The 23,920-nt window shown below is 39.7% G+C and overlaps 1 protein-coding gene across 18 annotated transcripts in view; it reads left to right on the forward strand.

Annotated features, from left to right (window-relative positions):
* The window catches only part of LOC117421159 (sorbin and SH3 domain-containing protein 2), a 146,517-nt gene extending 126,024 nt beyond the window's left edge, over positions 1-20,493 (forward strand). For 11 of the 18 annotated variants that reach the window (XM_059027214.1, XM_059027208.1, XM_059027203.1 and 8 more), the window contains 9 exons: positions 245-359; positions 484-612; positions 4,107-4,310; positions 11,276-12,124; positions 12,441-12,614; positions 13,547-13,660; positions 15,281-15,330; positions 15,640-15,746; positions 17,929-20,493. In XM_059027214.1, coding sequence (XP_058883197.1) covers positions 245-359; positions 484-612; positions 4,107-4,310; positions 11,276-12,124; positions 12,441-12,614; positions 13,547-13,660; positions 15,281-15,330; positions 15,640-15,746; positions 17,929-17,990 — 1,804 coding nt within the window. In that variant the 3' untranslated portion in view covers positions 17,991-20,493. The remainder of the gene's footprint in view (positions 1-244; positions 360-483; positions 613-4,106; positions 4,311-11,275; positions 12,125-12,440; positions 12,615-13,546; positions 13,661-15,280; positions 15,331-15,639; positions 15,747-17,928) is intronic. The other 7 variants (XM_034035178.3, XM_034035179.3, XM_034035182.3 and 4 more) reach the window with 4 other exon arrangements.
* Positions 20,494-23,920: the final 3,427 nt, after the last annotated feature.

The following is a 23,920-nucleotide window of genomic DNA, read 5'->3' on the forward strand; positions in this document are numbered from 1 at the left end:
AAACAGTGAAAAGGAAAAAAGTAGCTTTTTAGGGCTGCCAAGCAACCATTCCTTTAAGTAAAAAAAGAAAGGCATATTCAGACAGCTGCTAGCTAAATCAGTGACCACACAAAGCACTGCCTTTTATGTATGTGCACAAACCTTATACTGCCTTATTGCTACTCAGAAATGGGGGAAGTGCTGAAATGGTCGATAACCTCAGTGACTTATAGATTAGATTTAACCTGGGAGCAATGCCTTTCAGGGAACTGACATTCAAGAAAGGAGATACGGTCTACATCCTCAGGCAAATCGATCAAAACTGGTATGAGGGAGAACATCATGGGCGAGTGGGGATCTTCCCCATTTCATATGTTGAGGTGTGTTATTTTCCTTTTTGTTTAATTTATATATATATATATATATATATATATATATATATACAGTAGTCCCTAAAACCATGTACAATGTAACTCTCTAAACCTCATCTCTGTCACTCTTTAGAAAGTATTGTCGACAGAAAAATCTCAGCCCACAAGACCGCCCCCGCCAGCACAGATAAGAGAGATAGGAGAGGCTGTGGCCAAATACACCTTTACAGCAGACACGAATGTGGAGCTGTCACTAAGAAAGGTAACATGTTTATTCAATATGCTGGATTTCAATCCGTTTTTCAATCCAGATTTCAAGTAAGATAATGATCCGTGTCACAAAATGACAACCCATTCTGCATAAAGGTGTGCTGTGTTTAACTAACTGCTGACATTGTGTCCTCTGTTTACCTCATACATAATAATACATAGGGTCAATTTGAATTCCCTTTTTAGTTGAAGGAAAATATGTAATGTGAATCAGTACATCTTAACCCAATAAAGATTGATTCACATTCATTCACATGATTTCATTAATGGGAGTCATTAAGTATATCCTTATACTTAATCCAATATCTGTTTCATATGCTATTCCGTGTGCTCTGTATATGATTCTCTATTGTTGTTTCTGCTTGGGTCTTTGCTTGCTATGTTTATGAAAGGCCTGTTCGAGGTAGGGAAGCATATCAATGGTGCACAGGCACAGTACATAATGCTTCACCACAACAGAGCGCTAATATATGCACAGTCAGCCTTGAGGGGAAGTCAGGAGTTCGTAAGCACGTTAAGAAACAAAAAAAGAGAATCATACAGAATATGCACAATAAGATGTTAAATAGGTGACAAATGAAATAGTAGGAAAATGCAGCATGCAGTCAGCACTCGGATATACGACACTCAGATAGAAATGTAACAAATGTATGCACTTACCTGTCACACGCAATTTCCGACCAGTTTTCTGATACAAAAACCATCTCTTCAATGTTAAATATATATACATATATAATATATTCTTTTCTCGCATGCGGAAATCAGTCTGTCTTTATTATGCAGTTACACGGCGCTTCCTTCAGTTTCACCTGACGAAAATAAAGCAACAACAAGTCGAACGAGACCAGCTGCTGTCATGTAAAACAGTAAATCATTAAACAGTTTTAGATACTGTGTTTTTTTTTAATTGCATTTTCTTTTCAAGTGAACTGTGACATTAGAGCCTTATTGAGCACTATATTCTGCAATTTTGAATACTGACTTTGGATACTGTTTTAATTCTGGAAACTGTGTTTTTTATTTATTTGTCGTTTGCTAAATTGCTTTGCCTTTTATGTTTTATGCAGTTCTGTGCATGGGCAACATTTTTATTTCATTTTGCTGTTGGGTTGCTAGTGGGGAATTGTACATACTGCTACAATACATACCGGATTTAATAGTATGTACTGTATTACAGTCCACGTGTCCACAGTCGTCTCTTTTGGCAAGTAATGTTTTCAGAATCATATCATTCTGAATTAAAATACTTCTTCTGTTGAAAATATAGTACTGTACCACCAAAACCAACTACAGTACATCTCAATGGAAACATACTTATTTTAAAACAGTCCTTTCAGCTATGTATTTTTTACATTGTATCTTTTTTGTGTTCCCTGAAAAACGGACAAGGGTTGGAACGATCCAAAACTAAATAATCAGATTTGCGTCACACTCTTTTAACTCACTGAAGTCAACATTTTATAGAGTCGGTGTGGAAGGGTGTGGGAAATTCACTGACACACAGGAGACAGAACTTTATTTGAAACGCCGCTTGGTGCATTGATGTATTTCCGCCACAAGGTGGCATTGTGGTACTGCTGCAGAGCACAACCCGATACCAGCAATGGTAAAAGGTTGGACGTTCACTCGTGGCACACATGCAAGTGCTCAAAATAATAATGAAAACAAAAGGCACAAAGGAAAAGGGAAAATAAAACTACAGAATAAAAGGTGCTGCTTTGTGCAGCGCCCCCCACTGCCGCTAAACCGGTCAGCTCTGGTCTCCAACCTACACTGTGGTGTTCCCTCACAATACTCTGTGGGATGGCCCAGGTTTTCCCCGCTAGCTATACACGTCCCACTCGGGTACGTAATTATGATTATTTTCTTTTTAATATCGGCTGTATCCTTTAGCCGTGCTTGCCTGTCTCTTTCTCTCCAGACACTGGCATTCTGTTATGTTTTAAAATCCAAGTTTACGAACAGAGCTCCCACTGCCGTTCTTCCTAAATGTGCTGGGCCAAAAACAGCAAAGCGTTATTTATTTTTATAGGCCAAGTGACCTCCCAAGGCCCACCTCCACCCAACCTCTCTGTGTCACTGCTATAATTGACAGGCGAATCTTACGGGGCTGCTGCCCTCTTCCTGCAGAATCTTGCATCCGTCAGATAGTCAGCACAGATCTCCCCTGTTACAGTCGGATATGTGAGTGCTGACTGTTTACGTATACTGATGCACAAAAGAAACGCAACACTCAAGTCTATTGGATTTAATCAAATATTTTAAACATAGATATCAAACAAAATCACAGAAAATCTGAACAAAAATACAGATCAAAGAATCATGATAAGTTTTCAGTATGAAACGTGAAAACATTACAAAGTTAGTATCGGGTATGACCTCCCTGAGCATTAACACAATCTTGGCAGCATTGACGCATAGACTTGATCAGCCTCTGGATAGATTGCTGTGGGATGTTCCGCCACTCTTCCTGTGCAGCTGCAGCCAGCTGGCGAAGGTTGACTGGTCGCGGTTGTCTCTTGTGGATGGCACTGGCGATTTGGTCCCACAGATGTTCTGTTGGACTCAGGTCAGGAGAAAAAGCTGTCCAGGGCAAGACCTCGACATTGTTTTCTTGCAGTTGTGCTATTGTAATCCTAGCACTGTGTGGTCTTGCATTGTCCTGCTGGAAAATTGATAGATTGGCTTGCAGGAATGGAAAAACTGTTGCCTCAAGGACTTCGTCAGTGTATCGCTGAGCAGTAAGGTTGCCCTCAATCTGCACCAAAGGCGTTCTTGTGTTAAAGGAGATTCCTCCCCACATCATCACACTTCCACCGCCCCATCGGTTGGCTTGAAGAACGAAACAGTCAGCATAACATTCCGGCCGGTGTGATGACCCTCTGCCTTCCAGGACGTGGCCTGTCCCTCACAGAACCGTTTTTTTTTTGTTTCTCTGGACCAGTCTGCTGATTGTTGAAGCAAAACATCTCATTCTCCAGGCAACTTCTCTCACAGACAGACCGCCTTCAATCATGCCAATAGCAACAGGCCGATCTTCATTACTCAAGTGGTGCATGGTCGTATCTTTCACTGTTCCTGCGTTAATTAAAAATCTTTTCAAATGGCTATTGATACAGATTCTTAATCAACTCATTTTGGCAATTTTAATACCAAACTCAAATACCAAACACTGAGCATCTGGCGTTTTTATGAAATCACATGACTTTAGCTCAGTATTTTGGAGGAACAATACTACATAAACAATTAACAAACCTATCTGCTCACTATTTAAAATGTAAATAATATTATGTAAGACTGTTGCATTTTCATTGTGCATCAGTATATACCCATCCTTTTAACTTACAATTTCCCAAGATGTTGATTAAAAAATGTTTAGATATTGATTAAAATAGCCCCTGGTATGTGAAAAATGCAGTGAATGTTGTTTGCGTGTGAGAGTGTTTTGTGGGTTTAAATTCTGAAAACTGAAATACATTTTTTTAGGGAGAGAGAGTCGTACTTCTTCGACAAGTGGATCAGAATTGGTATGAAGGAAAGATACCTGGAACCAGTAAACAAGGAATATTTCCAGTGTCCTATGTGAATGTCATCAAGAAGGGCTCAAGTAGAAGCCCAGGTGACTATCCGGATCCATCAATACCTCAGAGCTATTCCAGTGATATGATACACACCTTAGCTTCTAAAAAGGTATGAATGAGTTCTTGTTTTTGTAATGCTACCCTATTTTTTCTCCAGGAAATCCCTTTTCAATGAGAGGTTTATTCTTATTATTTTACTTTGTTGGAGTTCATACATTTATTTCTGTTGGTGCTAATAAAGACCTACTCAGATGCACAATTTTGAAACAATTTGAAACATCTCTTATGTACAGCAATAGTAGATCTGGTCTGAGGTTGTTTTAATCTGTGGTTGTGGTAGTTTGGAACAAATTACCTGTCTATTGGTTCGTATTTGTATTCATCGCTGCTAAACATAACAAAAAGTGTTTTATTTACTGGTAAATTATATGTTTAAGACACAGTCATCCTGTCTTGTACAGAAAGTGAATGATGTATCTGTTCAACCCTCAGTCAGAGGTCATCTCAGCATGTTAATCGGGCCAAAACTTAGAAATGACTTGGCTTTGTTAATACAGAACCCTTAGCTTCAACCAGGGTCAGGCACGGGCAGGTACAGTGGGCCTCTACATTTTCAATACTGTAGTTACCACTGTTTCTAATGTAAGCGATGGAGGACACATGATGTTTCTAAAGGTGACTCAAGAAAGACAGTTCTGAATTGAACTTCTATTCAATACATGTTTTTAAAACTGATCTTTTTTTCCTTTTTAAATTGCTTTAAAGAAATTAGCTCACGCGCTAGATGTTTGTGGAACATCCATATCCAAATTAAAAACTCTTCAAATAAAATGGACACCATAAAGAACATTTATTGTCCTGACAAACCACCTAAAATAGTTTTGTCAAGATGTATGCCGATGTACTATAGGCTGAAACCTTCTAAAGCTCAGAGACCAGCACATTCTTCAGTCATGGATATAAGACTCTACACCAGTGAGAATGGTCCCTATTGAGAGCACTTGTCAACTCAAATTTTCTGGATACTAACTTACAGTGTTCACTGTACAACAAAAAGTCAGCTCTCAAATACTGATGATATCAACAGGGTATTATTATTATTATTATTATTATTATTATTATTATTATTATTATTATTATTATTATTATTATTATTATTATTATTTAATTCCTAAGTATATAATAATGTATGCCTACTTTGTGCTCTTAGCAGAGTGCAAGCAACAAAACAAATACAGTTTCATTTCAAGTACGAAATGTAGCCATTACCGAATGGGATATATCTCTTATAGCCCGAATTACCTGAGCACTTTTATCAAAGCTGCTCCTTTAAAAGCCCTGTATGCATCAGACGTCATCTTCGCCCCCAGGAGATAAATACAAGTGACGCATAAGGCCCAGAGCCATTTTTTTTTCAGCCTGCCTGGGAAAGGAGTGAGCACTGACTTTTTTGTCATAACTATGGAAATAATTTTGCTTATTTTAAGCGTATGATTCTTTCATAGCCTAGGTTCTGATTAAGTCCCCTCTGCGGCCTTGTCTGCTGCGCAAAGCCGGCGGCTCTCCCCGCCCCTTCCCCAGGATGCATTCCCTTGTTGCGGCTAAGTTTTCACGCTTTCTCCCTTGATGCTTGGCTCTTTGTGAGTCAATATAATAATATAATAATTCTTGCTAGCATATATATATATATATATATATATATATATATATATATATATATATATATATATATATATATATATATATATATATATATAATGTTGTATAGAATTATTAGCAAGTTTTAATTATTTTCTGTTTTTCTTTCAGAAACAGCATGCACGTAGGCTGTCTGTCTGTACTAGGTCCGCCTCTGTACACAGACGGTATACTGTGCTAGCTGTCTGTTTTTTCCAGTCAGCTTTTTGCACTACGGAGACACTGCCAGTGTTAATGGCTTTTTAGCTACACTGCGCTGTCGAATTGGCAGGAGCATTTTTCAGCCTGAGAATATTCTGATTGTCTCTTTACCGTCGTTGTGTCTGCTTTTGCTTCACTGACAATGAAGGCTACTAGATTTATTCTAGTTAGCAGGTGACTGCAGCGCCTGTCTGTTTAACAGTGCATGCTTGCAGTTGCCAGTGGCTTTTTCAGGTCTTCACCTGCACGCCACTTGTCCTGGTACAGAGCCGGTACGAGAACTGGTACCAGTGACTCGCTCTGTCAGTACCAGAGCCCGTACCAGTGACCTGGTCAGTACCAGAGTCAGTACCAGTTGGTACCAGAGCCTGTACTAATGACCTAGTCAGTACCAGAACCGGTACTAGTCAGTACCACAGCCTGTACCAGTGACCTAGTCATACCAGAATCGGTACCAGTTACCATGTTCGGTTAGACAGTGCTCCACTTTTGTGCACAGCAACTTTCAACACCAGTCAGCTTTCTGTCTGTTCTTGTGTGCATACATTGCAAGGCTGAACTGTTTTTTCAACCTTGTACCATGCCTGGGTTTCACCTCTGTTCTGTTTGCAAGAGAAACATTCCGGCAGAGGATAAGCACGACAGGTGCATCCACTGCCTGGGAAGGGAGCATGTAGAGGGAGCAGTTAAAGACTGCAGCTCTTGTACATCTTCTACTCATTTTGCTAGGAGGATTCTAGAAAGCAGGCTGGCCCGCTGTTCCAGGGACCACTCTGAATCTCTGACACTGGCGCAGGGGTCGGCAATTCAATTTCAACGGTGGGCCAAATGACCTGCAGACAGTCACAGAGCAGGCCACTTACTCCCCCAACCCAACCCAAACCCCCCCCCCCCTCCTCCACTCCCCGCCACCACCGCAAAAATGAGCTCTACAAATGTGTTGCTGTATAGCGCATGGCATAGAGAACACATACTGAACAATTTCAAATGTATTTTGACTTATCATTCATATCATAGTCCAGGGCACACGGCACATTTTAATAACCTATGTATGGCTGCTGCTGTATTTTTGATGCGCGTACATTAAGATGTGCCATGCACCCTAGACTATATGAGCTTTAACTACATTTCCGGCGGTAAATGCTGCATCAATAATCTTTACCTGCATATACAACCAAATGTATCGATATCTGTTCCATGATGGAAAAAAAAAACAGCAGGTTAAATTGTTTCACCGACAACTGGCTCATCAATAAAAAAGAAAAAGCTTCGGCAGTTTGAAAACAAATAAAGGAATAAAGTAACAATTGTGATAGTGTGTCCTTGTAAACTCCAAATACAGATCAGTAAAAATATTATAGCATCTGTGTTGCATCTCTAAAGAGACAAATTAGTTTACTTTAACATTCCGACATGTTGAAAGTGAAACTTAACTCAAAATGTCAGCTGTTTTGCCGGTGCCCCTCACATTTGTCAAGTGGTTTTGAGTGGCATACTGTGCGATTTGGTATTTCAAAAAAATAATGAGGGGCACGTACATTTTTGGAGGACCATCTATTATCACTGTCAAGTCTGTCACTGTGGCGGAGTGTCCCGCCTCTATGTATTATTATTTGTATTTTTGTTTGCGGCGCGGGTAAAAGCGCTGCGTCTTTTATTATTATATTTAAAAACCCTGTGAGGATGCATGGCTGATCAGCTACTGATTATTTAACTAGCTGACAGTCATGCATCCTTACCAAACGCGTGCAGACTCTGGCCGAGGGATAATAAGATCGGCCAGAGTATATAAACCTGCAGCTCTCTGCACTCGAGGTTGGGAGTGTAGAGGAGAGTACGGGAGAGCGGAGAGAGAAAGCAACATTTAAAAAACAATGGTTAAAACGTGCTGGATTACCCAGCACATCACTTACTTGTTTGTTTGTTCATTCGTTTGGCCCTCGTGCCCTTTTGTTTTGTGTTTTGTTAAATCTTTTGTTTTGTTTATTAATAAATACGCTGAGTGCCGCAGCATTCAGCTTCACCCGCCCATCCACTGTTTTGGTGTCAGTTACTTCCTGGTCCGTGACGTCATCCACCTCACCACTGCGAGCCAGACTGCCACAGTCACACTCACACCTGATGTTTTAAAGCTGAGAAGTTATTCTGCACTCCTGTGTATGAGGGTTCCAGTACCATAGCGAGACTTAAATATAATACAATATGTCGTTGTATGCAAAACCTGATATACAAATGTATTGTTTATCCCACAATCAGCAAGCAGTTTGGAATCAATATCGCAAAACACTTAGTTTTCTGCTTAGTGGCAAGAAATATATTGTAGCGACCGGCTATGTGCGGGGTTTCTGGCGGTCAATGAAGTGACAGACAACAGGGTACAGCGAAAGCAGTAAAACTGCTTTTTTGTTTTTATCAAATCATTTTTGCGCTGTTTTGTTCAAATGGCCTGTTTATTCTCTCTCTCTCTCTCTCTCTCTCTCTCTCTCTCTCTCTCACATATTCCCTGCTCTACTCAGTTCCCTCAATTGGCACGCAGCATGCCCTTTTATGGACGCTGACTCCGCCCACTCATCACCCACTGGCCCATCGATATTCACTCACATTCATACACACGCAGAACTGATGTGCAGGCAGGCTGATAGGGAGAGAGATTAGCCAGCAAGACAGATTCACACACCCACTCACATCAGCGGACAACACAGGAAATATTATGTGTACAGTATACAGTTTGTTGTGTTTGTCACGCCGCTACTATATATGAAGATCACATGGAGAATCCCCCATGACAACCCCCTTCCGGCAATATTACAATGAAGTTCCGCTCTAGCTCCGCCCTTAATACAGCCCTGCCAAGCTTACTGTCCGAGGATGCGGAATCAGATATCTTGGCTCCCACGGTAAGCCCCTCCCTGTTAGAGGAGCGCACCTCCCTTATCAGATGTGCTACCACAGCCCTGCAGGTGCCTTGGGCCACGGAAGATGAGCCCAAACGCTCTATATTTGATAGGGTGCCCGATGCTTGGTCCATAACCAGGAGCATGGTTGCATTGGTAGTGGCAAGAAGGCAGCTCTGTCTTGCTCTGGCTCGAGTGCAGAATGTATAAAACAGACAAACGAGGGTGCAACATTTTATAAAATAAATCTTTTATAGTTATAATAAAAAATTAAGCTGGACAAACATTACTACTAAGTACTATAACATTACTAAAGACTTATTAAAATGTTGCACCTTCGTTTTCTCGTTTTTTATTCCACTTTTAAATACAAAAGTAAGGGCTTGGAGGATTTAAAAGCCCATTTAGTTGTTTCACAGCAAAACACAGTAAATTAAACTGCTTTTACTATTATTATTATACACGACGTTACACTATGTTATTTTAGGAAAATCATATTTTTCTAAATATTGTACTGTTTACTAGAAGGGTGCGCAGCAAAAATAGTTTGGGAACCCCAGGTCTACACGCTCCCAGTATGGTTAGAAATAGGGTTATTCCTGACGTGGTGTCAGTCACGTGGACTGGACCCCACGACGTGCCCCATGGCAGATATACTGCAATTTTTGCAGGACCTTTTTGATAAAGGGAAATATCCCTCCATGCTTAAGGTCTACCTGGCAGCTGTATCACCTTGCCATATTAAAAATGACTGCCTTCCCAGGAGCTGTGGGGACAGTTTTGTGAACTTGGTCTAAGGTTACTCTCCACACTAATCCTGCTTTTCCCCCTAAAGCATTTCTGCTTTCTATATCAACCAGTCAGTGGAATTGGCTTCCATCCACCTTCTTTCCAGTCTAACAGAGAGAGAAAGTTCCATACGCTCTGTCCAGTTAGGGCACTGTTGGTGGCAGTCCGAGCAATTGTTTATCTGCTTCAGGTCTTAAGTTCCATGGACAAACCCTGTCTAAACAGCGGCTGTTGAGGTGGATTGTAGACACAGTCAGGATTGCATACAATCTTGCCAATCTGACCCCACCAGAGAAGGTCACTGGTCAGTCCACAAGAGGCCTTGCAACCTCTTGGGCTTTATTACAGAGTGCATCTTGGGCGTTATCGCAAAGCTGCAGTATGGGCCACGTCTCATACTTTTACCAGGTTCTACCGACTGAATGTCATAGATCAGCAAAACCCTGGTTTTGGGAACAGAGTGTTAAGGGTAGCCACTCATTCTGCTTTTTATTGTGTTCCACTTTAAGTCCAGGGGCAGTTAGTCACATACCTCTATGGACTTGTGGTGTTAAATGCTGAGGTTACTCAGTGTGGGCTGTCCCTCACTGCACTGTGGACTATATGCCATGGACCCTTATCGGTCCTCGGACAGAATGCTAAGGTAGTTTATCTTCTTTTTTTAGCACATCTGCCAGTGCTGTAAGTCCTTCATTTGTGGTGGCTTGGGTATTTGATCCCATTAGTTAATGGTTACATTTTGTACTTGAAAGGGAACGTTAGGTTATTATCATAACCCTGGTTCCCTGAAATAGAAAAGTAACCATTACCCTTCAAGGTCACTGTGTTCACTCCAACGCAGCAGGCCGGAAGAGAAAATGGCGCTGAGCCTTATGCGTCACTCGCATTTATCTCCTGGGGCGGAGACGACGTCTGACGCATACGAGGCTCTTAAAGGAGATGCTTTGATACAAGTGCTCAGGTAATTCGGGCTATAAGAGATATATCCCATTCGGTAATGGAATCTAGATGATAATAACGTTTTTCTGTGTTAGCTATTTTTTTTAATGACAAATGACAATACTTTTCTGTATAGGGAAACTTTGTGAACTAATTAAAATTAAATATGTGTTGTGAACTATGTCCGCTGTAACAATACCGCACTAAGGGTGTCTGTTAAATGTTTTTCATAATCATGTCATTTATTCAGTTATTTATATGAATAAATTTTCATATTGGAGATTTGATTTAAACTTAATTAGTAGTGGATTTTAAATTAAGTAATATAGTAGCAGTACTTTCATGATTATTCAAGTTTATTTTTGTTTCAGGTCTCAGTCTACAATTAGGTCAATTTACATTGGTCAGAAATGTTACTTCTACATATAAGTCGTTACATTTGTGGGTTTGTTCTTTCCTAATTTCCTTTAAAACTATTACTTTTTCTTTTCTTAATTTACTTTTCCTATATTTCTTGCTGTTTATTTCTAAGTTCTACCTTTTCTTTCCCAAGACTTCTTCCCACCCAAGGTTCAGTACTCCATCCCCTACTCTCAGACATCACTCCTCACCTTCCCTTATTCCACAAAAACACCCTGATATCCAAGCTGTCACCAGTGAGTGGATCTCCCTGACTGTTGGGATGTCTCCATCCTGCACTCCTGCCCCCACACCCCCTCCCTTTCCAAGCAGCCTCCTGTCTGACTTGGAAGAGCTCAACTATTTGGCGCCACTGGCGTCTACTTCGCTAGGAACCACTTCTCCAAGAACCATCACATCTCAAGTTCAGAAAGGGCATTTCATTCCAATCACATCTCCCAAAGCCCTCTCCAGCTCATCTGAAACCATCCACTCACCACAGCCGTATCTCGTCCCAAGATCATTATCACCATTCCTCACCTCCTCACTGCGACACGAACGCGCCCACAAGTGTGGCAGTGACATGACCCTTGCTGAAAAAAAAACAAAGGACATTAGTGAGAAGCAGTCCAGAAATTCTATAGATGTTGAAGGAAAGGAGGCTAGTTTCTCTGACACTATGGAATCGTACAAGCACAGAGAAACTGGTAATTTAGTCATTTCAGAGTCTTTTGAGCCTCGCTCCTCAGACAAAACTCAGCAGGTCAGGGAAGACCAGGAGGAGGAGCTTTGCGAAGAGCTGCTGTCTATCATCCAAGGAAACCACAACGGGGGCTTACAGAAAGACACAGGGTTTTACAGACGAGCAGCAGATGTATTGGAGGAGCTTCCCAAACTCTATATAGAGGAAGAACCTGGAGAAAGCAAAAAGACATCCACACCATCTAAAAGCGTAGCCCATGTGACTAATGAAGACTCAAAATCAAGACATAGTCAGAAAGAGGTATAGCCACAAAAAAAGTCTGTGTTATATGAATACAATATTTTAACATTAAAATATAGGTTTTTGTATAAACAAACAATCAAGTGAATGCTATGAATAATCCAGTCTCAGGATGCTCTTGTAGATCACACAATAATTATTGTTGCTTTGTGTAATATTTTAAATCATATTGTAACATAAATATGATTCAGTGCATACAGTACTTCAATCCAAAAATGATTTTAAACTTTGAATTATTGTTTTCTACAAATGTATTCCTGATATTGAATTTGTATTTGTTCATTTATTTTTATGTCTGCATTATCTGTTTCACTAGGCCTCTGCCTCTCCAGGCGTGTCTCTGCCGCTTTCTTCCTCCCCCTCAAACCTCCCTTTCATTTCTTCATTATTGGTACACTCCGCAAAGTCATCTCCCCAGCCTGCTGCCACGCACTCCCCCCCTCTGTCCTCAAAACACTCTCCCCGACTGGAGTCTAGGTCTAAATTGAAGGTAAAGAAAAGGAACTGCTTGAGGCTTTGAGGTGTGGGGGTGTTTTAATGTGCTTTTTTACATTCAGTGGACCCCAACTATCTAAGCATGACAGCAACATAGATATGTTTTTATTTAAAGAAAAATAAATAATACATAACTATTTTGATTGGTTCTGGCTATAATAAGCCTGCAGGACAACATTGCTCCAAATTGTTTAATGTAGCTAAATGTTTGAGAGGTGAGTATAAGGTTAAAAAAAAATGGACTCATCCTGAAAAGAAAATGAATAAAGAGACTGACCAATTCACAATTTGGATTACTAGGGGTTGGCAGCCTATTAAGCTTTTGGCATCACCTCTTATTCTCTGCAACACTTGAAATTACAGCTGTTCAGTGATGTTTTTGCAGCATTATTGCTACATCTTAGACGTATATTTTTGTGTTCTATGTTCTATTAGTAGTGTTCACATTTTTCTTTTTTGTCTTGGATTGCATTTAAAAATCTAGTAGTGCCATCTGCTGTCCAGTAGTTAGTAGTACCTTTTTACAACATGTTCCAGGCTTTCCTGTAACTGATTGATTGATGCATAATAAAATACTCAATATTAAATCAAATATGCAGTATATAACACACTCAATTGGTCTTGTGGCATACTACCTGTAATACACTACAAAAATTGATCACTCTAATACCATGTATGCCAGCCTTTAAACATGTACTATATGTTTCTTTATTTCTAAACCCGTAGCTGTAGTGCAATATTTAAACATATTTGTATCCAAATGGAAAAGAAAAAAAAATAGATATTGTTACAAAGGCTTTAATTAGGGGGACACACACGCACACTTTTTTGTGCATTTTACTATATTTCTAACAGCATGTGGACGTTCTCTGTTTCTATTCGGTGCTTTCTATGATAAAGGCTTACTTAGTCTTTTGATTCTTTCAGCCTCTTTTAAAACGTGATATTGTAGTTGTCGGTAAACCTCCTCGTAGCCCAGTGATGTCCAGGAGATCCTGCGGCTCACCAGTTAGAGGTCAAAGCTTTTCACCGTCTCACAGGGTAGGGTGGTGTGTGCACCCTGTGTGTGGCTTCAGCAGCTGTGGTTGTTGGTAAATCCGTCTGTTTTGTAACCTTTAAAGTTCATGTATCCCTTTCTGCAGCTTTAGTTTTAATCTACTGTATGCTCGAGATTAAACAGTCAATAAATCAACATATGTGAACAATTGTGAATATACATAACATTAATTAAAGAACGTTCATTTAGGGATACCTTTAACTTTAATGACCTGTCTTTCTGTGTGCTTTGAAGTCTAGCATTGTGATTTACAATAAAATAAAGCACAATAAAAGAACATATATTTTGATACTGTGCACATTTCCAAACTGTTTTATTGGTGGGTGAGGTGGTGTCTGACGTGCATGTGGAAATTTGTCTTTGTTTGAGAAAATCTGCATGAGCTTTTAAGTGATATTGACTACAGCTCAGATATGGGGGTCTTTGAAAAACAACATGTTTTTTGTCAAAGCTTTATATCATCTATTGTATATTTTATGTATTCTGTCTAATTTCATTTAAACTGGACCAATCAGCTGGTTTTAAGTATGTATATATATATATATATATATATATATATATATATATATATAAAATAATATTTAGTGCAAATGCAATGTACAGTATATAAAAAAAATTATAACATTGTTTGGACAACACATTTAAACATGAAGGCATGCTGATGTAGTAGTGTAAGCTGTGTGTGTTGCTGTGTAAAAAAGAAAGATTATGAAATTAAACAAATGCATGTCAATATTTTAACGCAGAGGAATTGGCTTGTATACTGTAGAAAAAATACAATTTGATGTGTACTGATTTTTCTTCATAGCTGTTTTGAATAATGTGTTCTGTGTATACACAGCTTAAAAAACGTGTACCTACAAGGTCAAGACAAGCAGCTTTTTCTCCAAAATTTCTTCTACAACAGGGGAGTACCCATTTAGCCCGTGTTTGGCCTTGAAATTCCAGTATAATTAAGGCTTTTAGTTTTTCAAACACACTACATTTCGGTTTGTAACACTCATTATTACACACATCTATCCTACAGAATTTTAATCATAAAAAGGTTAACTTACTATGTGGAGGTGCAGATGTCAGCCTTGTAGGATTGAGGAAAGAAAACCCAGGTCCCATTGCAACCTGGACTACTGGAAACAGATCCCACACAGGTTGTGTAACTTCTCAGGAATCACAACTCTGCAGTGCTGTACTTGCATATGATTTCTGGCTTTCCTTTTATGGTTTCTTCAACCAAACCACAATTTCCCTTTCCATACTGACTAACTGATTTGGTTTTATGCCCCCATTGTAGCTTCACAAACACATATTTAGGTTTTTAAACCAACATTAAGCACGTCTGTGGTTCCGTCATGGACAGACACACTGTTTCAACTGCACAGTGCAAAAATGGTGATTGAACCGTTACAAAGCCTTTTTTAATTATACATTTCTGTGTTTTATCAGCACAAAAATTATTTTTCTAAACATGTCCTCGGGAGGGGTATGCTATAATTTATTATCAGTTAAAACTAAGAAGTTCAAGCCCTGTTTATAATGTACTGTTTGCGGGGACACTCAGAACAGTTTTGTTTATATGTGTTTATATTTTATATTTAATATTTCAGCCACAGCGGCCAGTCTTTGTCCAAGACAACTTGCATAGTGGGGGAGAACCGTAAGTATTTTTTATTTTATTTATTTAAATTGTGTATATTTAAAAAATGTGTACCACCTGGAAAAACGAAATAATATTTTTTTGTCAATTTAGGCTATAATATTATAAGCCTTTCAAATTGCCTGAATGTAGACTCCCAACATTCTAATATTTACCATCTGGCCCGCACATTTTCAATTAATAGATCTACAAACATGGTATTCTTTTCTATGTTTTCCAGCCATTTCAATAATAATAATGCAAATAAATAAAAAAGACACACATACAGTAGTGCTGGCGGGATTATTGTATTGCGCCTCTGTTTTTCAGGTTTCAGGCATTATATAATTATAGTCCTAGGAATGAAGATGAGTTGGAACTCAAAGAAGGGGATATTGTTGATGTCATGGAAAAATGTGATGATGGGTGGTTTGTTGGTAAGTATAACATCTGTGGTTTTATAAAATTGCCTCCTTTGTAACTGTCTCTCCCTTCTGGTGTGCCGTGGTCTTTGGAGGCTGCACCTCAAATCCTGAGATCCTACACTGTCATCATTTCATGCTGCATCTTTATACTTCATCTATTAATGCTGTGCCACATTCTTCTGATCTTTGGATTTTTACCTTAAAGTCATCCAAGATGAAGACTGATGAAGGCATTATCTGGAATATTTGTCTGCATGCTTTTCCCCCACATGTAAAAGCTGGCACATGTGTGGTCAGGTGTTGTTTATTATTAAAATCCCGAATGGGATGTCTGCTTGGATCGATTGAATTGGAATTAGAGAGAGGATTTTAATTAATAGCTTGTATGTACTTAATACATTTCCCCTGGTATGACTAATAATAAGTTTTCTCTGATATTAAACTGATTTTTTAGTTTGATCTGGTCTCAAAATGTCTTATTCAATTAAGTTAGCGTTCACACATACTTAAATATTTAGAGGAATATGCACAGTTTAAATGCATTAAGAAAAATAAACAAGTTAGAACAAATTCCCCTTGCTGTGCATAATATAAAATAAATAAACTAAATTTGCAAATAGCATCTATTTAATATTTTAGCTGTCTTTGCTTTAAATTAATGCTATACAGTATGTGCAGCCATTGAAAGTCACACTGAGGGGTAGATGTACTAAAGTGTTGCTCCTGTCGCAATAGTCGCAAACCAGTTGCAAACGAGTCGGAAATCTTGGGTGAAATGTACTAAACAAGCGCAATGCTGTTAGCGACTTTTTAGGGAATGCTTTGCAACAGCAGTTTTTCTATGTGGTTCAACCTTAGATTAATATGTAATTATGGACATTCCTGCATAAATTTGCAAAAAGGGGGTGGAGTGCAAATTAGGGTTCTCAAATATAATGAGATGTACTAAAGCTGCCGACAATTGCAACACTTACAATTGCATCAATTTGTTAAGAACTTTTGAAAGCACGTTTTAAACAGTCGCAATTGTTGCTGGCATTTCTCTTGTGTGTTGCCAGTTGTGCTCAATGCATTTTTGAGGCTAAGTACCTAATTTTCACTAAAATCAGGGTGTACTTACAAGCCTTGAAAACAAATTTCTATGACACTTCTGGTTTCCCCCAATGTGTTGGGAACACATGTGTCACTAACCCCTCCAGCTCATTCTGAGCATCTGTATAGGACCACGATCTATTTTGTGTTAATTGGCTAGGCTACTAAGTAGGCCAAATAATAATGATAAAAGAAAAGAAAAAAAAAACACTACAATCATTTAGTTTCAATTTAAAAGAATCATTTATTCTCATTGTACACTAATGTGTAAAATGCAGCAGCATGATTTATTTTGTGTTACTGGTAGGCTAAAGTAAAAAGAAAATGTGCTATAGGTATTCATTAGATTTTACTACTGTACTGTATACTGTATAGTCCTACTGTACAAATGTATATTTTTACACAATGTAATGTGTAGCCTACCCAAAACACATTTGTGTTATTTCAGTGCAATGATTTACTTTTAAAATACATCAAGCACTATAAATGTATGTGTGTGCGTTTTTATTGTATTGTTTTTAAACATGTCCGGTTTCACGAGGGGCTACTGTGTGATTATGAAAAGCTTTTTGTGGGTGAAGGATGGGGCCCCAATCTGATGGGATTAAACTGCCTTTCATAATATAACAGTATTTAAATAGGTAAAATGAAGACGGAACAGAATGCATTGTACAGATGAATACTACATTTAATAAAAACAATGTCATTTTGATTCTTGCACCCTTGCATGTATAGGCGTTATCCTTCTGGCACCCTCACAATGTATAATGCTAGAGATCTTGCTAAGAAGACGCAACAAATATTTAAATTAGTTTATTGCTGCTCTTTAAAATAACATATTTTCTCTTAGTACATACAACAAAATATATACTTTGTGAATTGCCGCAACGAAAATGCAAATTATGATATGTTTGCATTGCGACTGGCCCATCTTAGTACATCTACCCCTAAGTCCCATGCCAGAGTCAGTTTTGAGTTTCATTTAATAAACCTTTTCTCTGTCCATTATTTTCTGTTGCTTGTGCCGAGCTTATTTGTGTCATTTGTACCACTCTTATATCACATGCTGTTCATACAGTAACGCTATATTTTTCTTTTCTAGGAACGTCTAGAAGAAGCAAGTTCTTTGGTACCTTCCCAGGAAACTATGTCAAGCGGTTATAATACTACTGATTTGTATCAGTGGTACAGCTTTTAGTTTAGCACAACTACATTGGAGAACAGTTATAGATGAAACAAAACACCACAGACTGTGTGTGTGTGTGTGTTTTTACACTAAAGATAACCTTTAGCTAGAACTAGCCATCTTCATAGAAGACTATTCCAGTAACATTTTGAGTGATTATTGCTTTATATTCCACTCATCCACTTATAGGCAGGGACAAGTACAGTACATTCAACAACAAAAAAAAGGTTATTGTTTTGGTCTGTGAAACAGAAAACTATGAAATGTTTGAATTGTACAGTTGATAATCTGTGCATCTCGTTATTTATTAGCAGTGATGTTCGCTGAGATAAGATGGATACAGAGGATAACAAGTATGATGAGTTTGATACAGTATGTTGTGTATGTGCAGAAAAATCTACAGTAAAGCACGCCATATGGACTTGCTGAATGATTTAAACGTTAATTTATTTCCACAAGTCCTATAGAATTTCCTATTTGCCTTCATGCTTGTTACAGGGTACAATATAACCTACCTTGTCAAATTAGAGTCGGTACATTTTATACCTTCGCACCACATGAAGAACAGGTTTCTGTTTCCTGCTTCATATGTTATTCGTAGGAATGGAAACTGAAGCCGTAAGTAAGAGAAAAGCGTAACCAGTATGCAGTGTTATACATTATTAGTGCCGAGCATTATGATTTCCATCATTTTGAGGAATGTAAATGTAAACCCAAAGTTTAGCATATTTTGGAGCAGGAACTTTCATATGGAAGGGGCATATTTGCCTTTTATATATATTGTAGTATGACATATATAGATTTCTACATATATGTTTCATATAAAACAGCCCTTGCATATACAGTATGTATGAAAGGGGACTTTCATTTGAGCTCATGTAAGACATGACACAGCGATCTGTGCATTATACATGTGGAACATACGGGTAGTGGACAAAAAAATGGAAACACCTGGGTAAATGAGGGACACCAAGTATATTGAAAGCAAGGGCGTCCACACAGGTGTGGCTCATGCGTTAATTAAGCAAATAACATCCCAGCATGCTTAGGGTCATGTGTAAAAATGCTGGACAGGCCTGGTTGCCTATAATTATGGCTGCAAGAGGAGACCTCAGTGACTTTGAAAGAGGGGTGTTTGTTGGGGTGCGTTTGACTGGAGCTTCAAGACAGCTCAACTTGCTGATGTTTCACGAGCAACGGTGTCTAAGGTGATGTCGGCATGGAACTCCGAGGGAAAGACATCATCAGTAAAGGGTGATATCCGTGCATTAATTTGAAGTGCAAGGCAAAACAGACGAGCAACTGCAGATCAATTGATTGCAAATTTCAACCTGGGGCGCGAGCAGCCAGTTTCATCAAAAACGGTCTGCCGAGAACTCCACAGAGCGGGATACCATAGTGGCCCAATGCCCTATTAAGTGACTTTACATTGGTGTTTCCATTTTTTTTGTCCACTACCTGTATATTGGTTTTAGACATGAGAGGATTACCTCAGAATCAGAAACTTTAATTTTCATTGGGGGGGGGGGGGGGGGGGCACTTCATTATTGGCAGATTATATTATAATACTGTAACTTGTATATTGGTTTGAGCCAGTGGTCTAGTATTAAAAGTACAAGCGCCGCATTTCCCAGTTTTAAAACCGAAAGTTCAGTACGAAAGGGCATGTCCTGATCCTTTATGAGAAAAATATTGGTGTTCTAATGTGAAAAACTCAACCGTGGATTACGATTGCTGGCTTCGGTAATGCTGTCATTTATATTAAAATAACTAATGTGTTGTGTTAAATTTTGCACTTGCAGTAGCATTCTTTTGTCCGGTACATTTTATTTTCCAGCTCGAGAAATATATTAATTACTTAATTAAATGAGAACACTTTAACAGGGCCTTAGAAGTCAAAATCTGGACCTAGTATATTACTTTCAAGCCTTTTAGATGTTGTTTGTAAACTTATTTAAAGTGTTAGTGTTTCTCGAACAAATGTTGTTACATTTTTCAGTATATTTTAAAACTACCGTGTATTTTTAGTTTTATATAAAGGAGTGAAATTGCTGCAGAGGTGCCATTCATCAATTGGTTAATTAAAGTGTTTGCTTAGTCAATGATTATATTTGTAATATATATATATATATATATATATATATATATATATATATATATATATATATATATATATAATATATTCTTTGCAGCAAAGTGGTTAACTATGTTCTCATGCATTCATAACATATTATGTTACAGAAAGTATTGTGAGGCGGGTGCTTTGTGAAATGTTACGGTGGGCAACAAAGTGTATGAAGAAAACCTGTTTAACTCCTTCCAGTTCCATTACTTTTGTTTTTGCATCCTCCTTCCTTGTCATAATGCCCGAACTTACCACATTGTATGTCGTTTTGCATTTTGTAAGTGTGTTTTTTGTACGGAACTGTTAAGCTGTTAAGTAAATTAAATCCACTGCTTTATAAAGTCTCTATCACCCAGCATCAGTTTCCTTTTTTTTGGTCCTTAATTCATTTCATATATATTGATCACAAGCACACATAGATGGTGCTAATCTGCAGAATAGTTTTATGCAAAATTTTATAAATACACTTTAGTATTACCAGCAAAAAAACTAACTGTACATAGATCTTTATAAGTATAAATAAACGGCAACAATAAATATAGAAAAATGCAGTAGTCTTTTGCAGTATACCTTTGTTACAGCGACTTTCACGGCGTAAAACTTTGTATTTCAGGAGCTTTCAATATTCAGGTAAAGTGCATGGAGCTTTGCTGTGAGATTAACATCTGTCTTTTATGCCATTTATGATGAACCTGCAGTATTTGTGCCTGTTGAATTTTTTTATGTCTCTGGTTTCAAAGAAGTTATTTCTTAGACAGACTTCAAAAAAATAGATTTAATGCAATTGCATTCTTACAAACAAAAGGTGTTTTTTTGTGTGTGTGTGGAATTGAATACCTAATAAATTTTGCCTGAAATACAATTTCTTTCCCCATGTTTGTATTTTCTGTTTGTGCAATCAATGTTTTAATAACATGTTTTAAGTCTAACAAGCATTTTTAACAATCGTTTTAAAAAAAAATGCTAATAAGACCTCCAACATCATCTATGCTTACACATTAGTAGTATCTCAACATTTCATGGTCTTACCAGATGGCCTTGTGAAAATGCAACATCTACAGTAAAGTCCCTAGTGCTATGTGGAGTGTTGGGTGAGTCATGTGATCAGGATTTGCTGATCTTTGCTAGGCTCTTGTGGAATTAAAATTAGCAATTTAAAATGGAAACAAAAACGGGTACATACTTAATTGAACACTCTTAAATGAAAAGGCTATGTTTTATCAAATGCAACATATCGAGGCTTGCCATAGTTCTAGGGGCGAGGCTCAGCTCGCTATGCTAATCCTATTGGTTCCTCAACCTATATAGTCCAGGCTCACCTTCCAATACTTGTTCTGCAAGCCTTTCTTCTGAGTAGGTCGAAAGTAGCTACTGAACCGTAAAACATGGATAATCTATGTGATGATTCTTATGTCTACAACCAGCCTCAATCTGAATCGTGTCCAGATCACTCCTGCATCTCCAACTACTTCTGCATCTCCAATTGCTCCTGCTCTGCTTGAGCAGTCTATTTTGATCGATTTTTTTTCTCTTCTTTCTGATTGAAACTGACCGGTTTCCAGCTCTCCCACGCTACTCTCGTAGCTCTAAGCTCCCTCCTCCAGGTCTTTGTGATCTACTCTCTTCCTCAATGTCCAGCTCGCAGTGTGTTTGTTTACATTCTGATCCAGCATGTGTGTGTGTTTAACATGCTGATCCAGTGTGTGTATGTTTAACATGCTGATCCAGCAAGTGTGTTTCTTAACATGCTGATGAAGTGTGCATGTTAATATACAAAATAACACCAAATACAAACAAAAAGGGCACAAGGGCCAAAAAATAAAGGTTTAAACAAAACACAAAAAACACAGGCTGGGCACTTGCCTTCACTACAAAAACAATAACGTGCAGAAACACAGTGTACACTCACCAAACTCCTCCCAAATGGAGCCCTAGGCTCTCCTTTTAGGTGAAGTGTGTGCTCCTAATTAGCACTTAATCATTCAATTAAGGAGCAGCCACATTCTCACATGTTTTTGGCAGGGACAGGAATTAACCCCATCCCTGCCAACCATCACCAAAACACCATAAAACACTACACTATTTAAAGTCCCAAAAGTCTTGTTGGTCCTTCAGGACAGAGGCAGAGGCAACTGTGGCAGTGACAATGCTGCCGGCGCAGGTGGTCTCCTGACCGCCCCCCCCCCCCCCCCTCCCCCCCCCTTCTCTATAGCTAGCAACTCCCTCTTCCTGGGCACCGGCCACAAAATTTCCAGCAGGAAAACTGCTGCTGGTGAACACCACAAATCCCCGGGTGGTGTCATGCAGGCATCCCTGGACAGTGGCGTGCAGGAAATCCCCGGGCGGTGGTGTGCAGGCATCTCCAGATGGTGGCAAGCTGGCATTCCCGGGCAATGGCGAGCTGGCATCTTGGGGAGGCGACACTGGGAACTCCGGACGCAGACATGCAACTGGTTTTCGCCAGGCTTCCCTCAGTAGCAAATGCAGTGCCTGCTGAGGTTGGCCTGGCTGTTGTCCTGTAGACTTCACCAGCCACAGCGCTTCTCCCTCTCGCTTTGGCGACAGCAGGGCTTCTCCCTCTAGCGGTAGAGGCGGGAACGGCAGGTAGTCTCCCTCTATCAGTGGAGACGGGAGCAGCAGGTAGTCTCCCTCTAGCGGTGAAGGTGGGAACGGCAGGTAGTCTCCCTCTAGCTGTGGCAGCGGAGCATTAGGTAGTCTCCTTCTAGCTGTGGGGGCGGGAGCGGCAGGTAGTCTCCCTCTAGTGGTGGAGGCAGGAGCGGGAGGTAGTCTCTATCTCTGGAGACTGGTGCGGCTTTCCCTCGGTCACTGGAGACTGGTGCAACTCTTTCTTGGGCTCTGGACACTCGGCCTCCGCCCTACTGGGCGCTGAATGCATGGGCTCCCCCCTTCTGGGCACTGGACGGTCAAGCTCCCCCCTTCTGGGCACTGGATGCTCAGGCTCCCCCCTTGTTGGCGCTGAGAAAGGCAGCTCCTCTTTCTCAGGCTCTTGGGATGGCAGCAGCTCCCTCTCTAGCACTGTCCTCCTGGCTTGCCTCCGGGAGCAACCACTCCTTCCCTTCTTGCTCTTCTAGACAGGTGGCGACTCCTCCTTCTCACCCTGGAGGGGGCAGCACACTGCCTTTTTAACACAGGAGAGGCACCACGCTAGGACATCCAATCCACTGCTCCAGGTAGCTTTGGAGGCAGAGGGGACCATCTCTAGTTTTTGGGATAGCAGCTGGGGCTTCTTTGGGTTGCAGCCCAAACCAATCGCCAGCATTTGCCACCTCCCCCCTTGCATAGGCTGGGGTTTTCATAGGGACAATCCTGCCTCACATGTCCGAACTCTACATAGCAGCCACACCACTGAGCCCCTTCAGCCATCCACTCTTGCTCTGCCTGCCAATCCTGGGGTGGCCCTGTTCTGGGGTCTCGGCTCCACCACCTCTTCCTTCCCATTTTTTTTTTCACAAAAAAGACAAACAATCCTTTTTAAAAATATATCTGCAGTACCTGCTCTGAGTTTTGGAGGCATTTGTATCCCACGCAGGACACCACATGTGACAAGATAGCGGCGAGACCGAGACTCAGAAACCAGGAAGCTGCAGTTTGAGCACCAAAGCGTACATTTAACACTAGAACCGCAGGATTTTCTTACTACCTAGAACCGCCGCGCCGGTTATTTTAAATAGCTTCGATATGAAAATGAAAGACAAACTATCAGATACAACTCAAAAGTTTTATTCGTGAATATCATATCTCACATTTGCATAGCAGAAACAC

Source organism: Acipenser ruthenus, chromosome 1 (assembly GCF_902713425.1).
Source record: "Acipenser ruthenus chromosome 1, fAciRut3.2 maternal haplotype, whole genome shotgun sequence".
Taxonomy (NCBI): domain Eukaryota; kingdom Metazoa; phylum Chordata; class Actinopteri; order Acipenseriformes; family Acipenseridae; genus Acipenser; species Acipenser ruthenus.